Source organism: Theobroma umbraticum, unplaced genomic scaffold (assembly GCF_002168275.2).
Source record: "Theobroma umbraticum cultivar Fairchild unplaced genomic scaffold, ASM216827v3 scaffold_51.0, whole genome shotgun sequence".
Lineage (NCBI taxonomy): Eukaryota > Viridiplantae > Streptophyta > Magnoliopsida > Malvales > Malvaceae > Theobroma > Theobroma umbraticum.
Genome location: NW_018397260.1, coordinates 6,417,801 through 6,421,440, shown reverse-complemented (window position 1 = coordinate 6,421,440; position 3,640 = coordinate 6,417,801). Strand labels below are relative to the sequence as shown.

At 36.5% G+C, this 3,640-nt stretch overlaps 1 protein-coding gene across 1 annotated transcript; it reads right to left on the bottom strand.

The window, feature by feature from the left end:
* Positions 1-876: 876 nt before the first annotated feature.
* On the bottom strand, positions 877-2,865 carry ACS11 (1-aminocyclopropane-1-carboxylate synthase 11). Its single transcript, XM_021429403.1, has 4 exons — positions 2,725-2,865; positions 2,225-2,356; positions 1,937-2,097; positions 877-1,849 (listed from the first exon to the last, which is right to left on the bottom strand). Exons 1-4 carry the CDS (start codon positions 2,863-2,865, stop codon positions 877-879), a joined length of 1,407 nt encoding a protein of 468 aa, XP_021285078.1.
* Positions 2,866-3,640: the final 775 nt, after the last annotated feature.

The window sequence follows — 3,640 nt, the reverse complement described above, 5'->3', positions numbered from 1 at the left end:
CTTATCCATATGTTTTTAGATTAAAACGTTTGGTGTAAGGGCCCTATGGGTTGATGCATGTGATACATGTGAGGCAATTTATGGGTTGGGCCTAAGTTAATATGTCTGAACAAAATTGGATTGGTTCGAAAAGCAATAGCCCTAGTGAGGGCCCATCGGTTTCAACACATCCTAGGTGCAATAGTGCTAGACTAGTTGTGCTGCCATAAATCATCATCTCAACTTTGCAAATCCTCTTCCTCCGATTAAAGAACATCAAAGATATGAACTCAAAAGGAAAAACTCCTATTACCCATCCCACGATATAATTTTAATATATGTTTCTCTTGACTTAAAAAATTAAGTTCAAATTCTTTTTTTTTTTAAATTATCCTTGATAATAAAGAAGATAATTTAAAATTTACCGGTTTGAATCATTAAATTAAGTAGATCCCAGAATTAGAAAAAATAGAAATAGTTTGATGGTTCAAGCTATTCAATTATCCAACTTTAATACCATTGGATTGGTAATAGCTACTTATTCTGTTGTATATATAAGTCTAAAGTAGGGGCCTATTTTTCTTGAATTTTAATCATATTTATAAGGACGCACTAATTTCTTTTGTCATAAGTATTAATCATATTATTCCTTATCCTTGGAACAAGGACAAGGGAAATGGGGCCATCATCCAGGGCCTATGGTGTATAGCAACAAGTCACGATGGGCTTTATTCGTGGGACGAAACTCTCTTTTCAAGTTTCAACTTTTTGTGTAAACCCCGAAAAGGGTTGTTGCTTCTCTACCTAGAAAAGGAAACGTGAACTACCTTATATTAAAAAATAAAAATCAAGACGATATGAATTGACAGTTTGACATAAAAATATACATAAATTAATCTAACGCTCTTGTTCATCACGATCAGATGACGATAATTTGCGAACCCAATTGCTGGTGAGCAGTTTCCTCCTGAAACTAGACATGTTTTGCTGATAACTCTTGCCAATTCCACTACAGCTCGAACGTTCGGCGAAATCCTTGATTCGTTGCATTGCAACTTGAAGTGTTTGGTGGGACATGTTCGCAAAGCAAACTCTGAACCACCCGGGTTCGGTGCAATGGCAAGATGCCCCAGGGGAGATATTCAAGCCAACCTCGCATAGGATTTTCTTCCAGAGCTCTGTTTCCGCTTCAAATATATTGGAAGATAGGAGATGCCTCATGTCAACCCAGCAAAACAAGCCTGCATTGCCTTTCAGGCATTCTATTCCTGCCTTTTTAAGGCCCGAAACCAGCATTTCCTTCCTCCTCTTAAGTCTCTTTTGGTTCTCCTTCATGTATTTGCTAGTGAATTTCTTGTTGGCAAGCATGTTGGAGAGTAGGTACTGAGTTTGGGATGACACGAGTCCGAAACTTGACATTTTGGTTGCTGAACTAATGACTGTTTCATTGTTGGAATAAATCATGCCAACACGAAACCCTGGCAAACCTAGATCCTTGGAAAGACTATAAACGATATGAATGCGGCTCCATACATCTGTGTTTTCAAGGTTTCTGTCCCTTGCGGCTTCTATAATACTTATAAACCCTGGGAAGTCAAAGACCGTTCCTGAAAAAACTTCATCGCTTATGACATGAATATTTTTGGCGATGGCAAAAGTAATGAGTTGGTTAAGCTCATCCCTAGTCATTGTTGTGCCTAGTGGATTCGAGGGATTCGTTATCAAAACCCCTTTAACTTTGAGATGGAGTTTCTGAGCTCTTTCGTATGCTTCTTCCAGTGCTAACCTGGTAATTCTGAATCCATTTGAGCTCGAGCAATGTACCGGAACAATTTCTACTCCAGTCCTCCATTTAAGATCCCTATCAAACCTGGAACTAAATAACTTGTTAGAACTAATCATGAGTCTAGAATGCAGTGCATACCTAAGACTAGGAAGTAGGAACTTTTAAACTTACCCCGGATAGTACGGTGTGGGAAGAAGGAGAGCTTCACCACGATTGGCCAGGCAAAAGATTAAAGTCTCATTAGCTGAAGTTGCACCAGCAGCAAGCACCAGGTTTTTTGGATCAAATTTAACCTTGTTTCCTCTAATTTTTGCCATGTACTCGACCAGTTCCTGTATATACAAGTGTTCAGATATATGTTTACGGTCAGGTTGAAAGACAAACACTGCAAATTATATACCATGCACAGATGTAGGTGTACTTTTTTGGTTAGCAAAGATTAATTATAGGATTAGTTACATTTTTGAAAGCAGGTAATCCGTGATAGTCCTGGAAGAGAGCTAGTTCCCTGAATACAGATTCTCCATCCTTCTTCAGTCCCATGGCGTCCGGGTTTTTTCTTAGCCATGATTCCACAAGGTCGAAAGAAAGCTGCGATAAAATACATTACCATTAGATACCATGGATTACCATTTTTGAAATAATATGCCCGAAAAAAGAACTAATACTATTTGATTATGAAAGTGCAATTTCCATTTTGACCCTTTTTTTTTTCATTTTTTACAAAACCTCTAAGTTTTTTTTTTTTTAGGTAAAAAACCTCTAAGTTTGTCACGTGGGTTATCACATGAAAAAATAATGCCTAAGAAATTAAATTGATTGGAATTAATTGTCCCAAATTAAAATATATGAATAAGCAAGGTTGTCAGCTATCCCAAAGTGATGAAAAGGAAGTATCAATTGCATCAAAAAGTAAAACTTTATGTATCTTTTAGGTTATATATAGATAGGTAGCTCACCTGATTCTCTGCAAGCCCCATCTGAATGATTCCTGTTGGATTAACAACTTCATCGAACGGACTTTTCTCATAGACTTGCAACCCAAGGAAGTAGGAAGAATCTTGTCCATGGGAATTGCTGCTAGCCATGGTAGACAACATTTTTACACCGGCCTAGCTTGCTAGATTTTGTTTTAGCTAAATAGTATTGCTTTTGGGTGACAAAACCTTTTGAGAGAAAAGCAAAAGGAGAGGAATAGAAAGGTGGGTTTTTTTGAGCTTTGAGGTTTTGGGAAAGAAAGGGAATGATATGGCAATTTATAGGAGCTAGACACCGAGCCGACAATATGAATATTTTGACGGTGCTGATTCTTTTGACCGGAGATATTCAGTGATGCTATGATGTTGGCTGGTTTGGTGTTTTTTTCATAATCTTTATTTAATTTCTTTTTTCTAATTAATTTTGCTGCGTTTGCCTTAGTCAATTTATAATTAATCCAATCATATATAACAAAGTCCATTGACCAGAGCCAAATTTCGTTCCTCTTTCTTTAAAATATAGATTAAAAGAACCTTAATTCATATGCAAAACTGAAGGAAAACTTTTCAATTCATACAATAAACAGTAATTAACCCTCAGTTTTCTCCAAATTTGACATAATGTAAAGGAGCTAATCATTACATTTTTATACGGAATTTGACAATTAATTATTTCATGTGCAACCACTAATAAAGATGAACAGGAAGGAAAGTTAGGAAAAAGAAAAGCCCTTAATTCCCTGCCTAACAGAGAGACGACCCATTCCTCCCTCGTAATTAAAATTCCCAGTATTTGGAAATATTTAGAGCTGCATCTATCTGATGATTTCAGCCCTTTCGTTTAGTGTTACATTCCACTTAATTATTGGTTTTAAACGTAAAAAAGTACAGAAAAATT

Bases quoted from the DNA above. Each gene is read 5' to 3' on its own strand.
- ACS11 (XM_021429403.1), bottom strand. From the start codon at position 2,865: ATGTTGTCTACCATGGCTAGCAGCAATTCCCATGGACAAGATTCTTCC. The intron at 2,098-2,224 runs GTAACTAATCCT...TTGTATATACAG, and splicing joins GATTACCTGCTTTCAAAAAT to GAACTGGTCGAGTACATGGC. The intron at 1,850-1,936 runs GTAAGTTTAAAA...ATTTAGTTCCAG, and splicing joins CCCACACCGTACTATCCGGG to GTTTGATAGGGATCTTAAAT.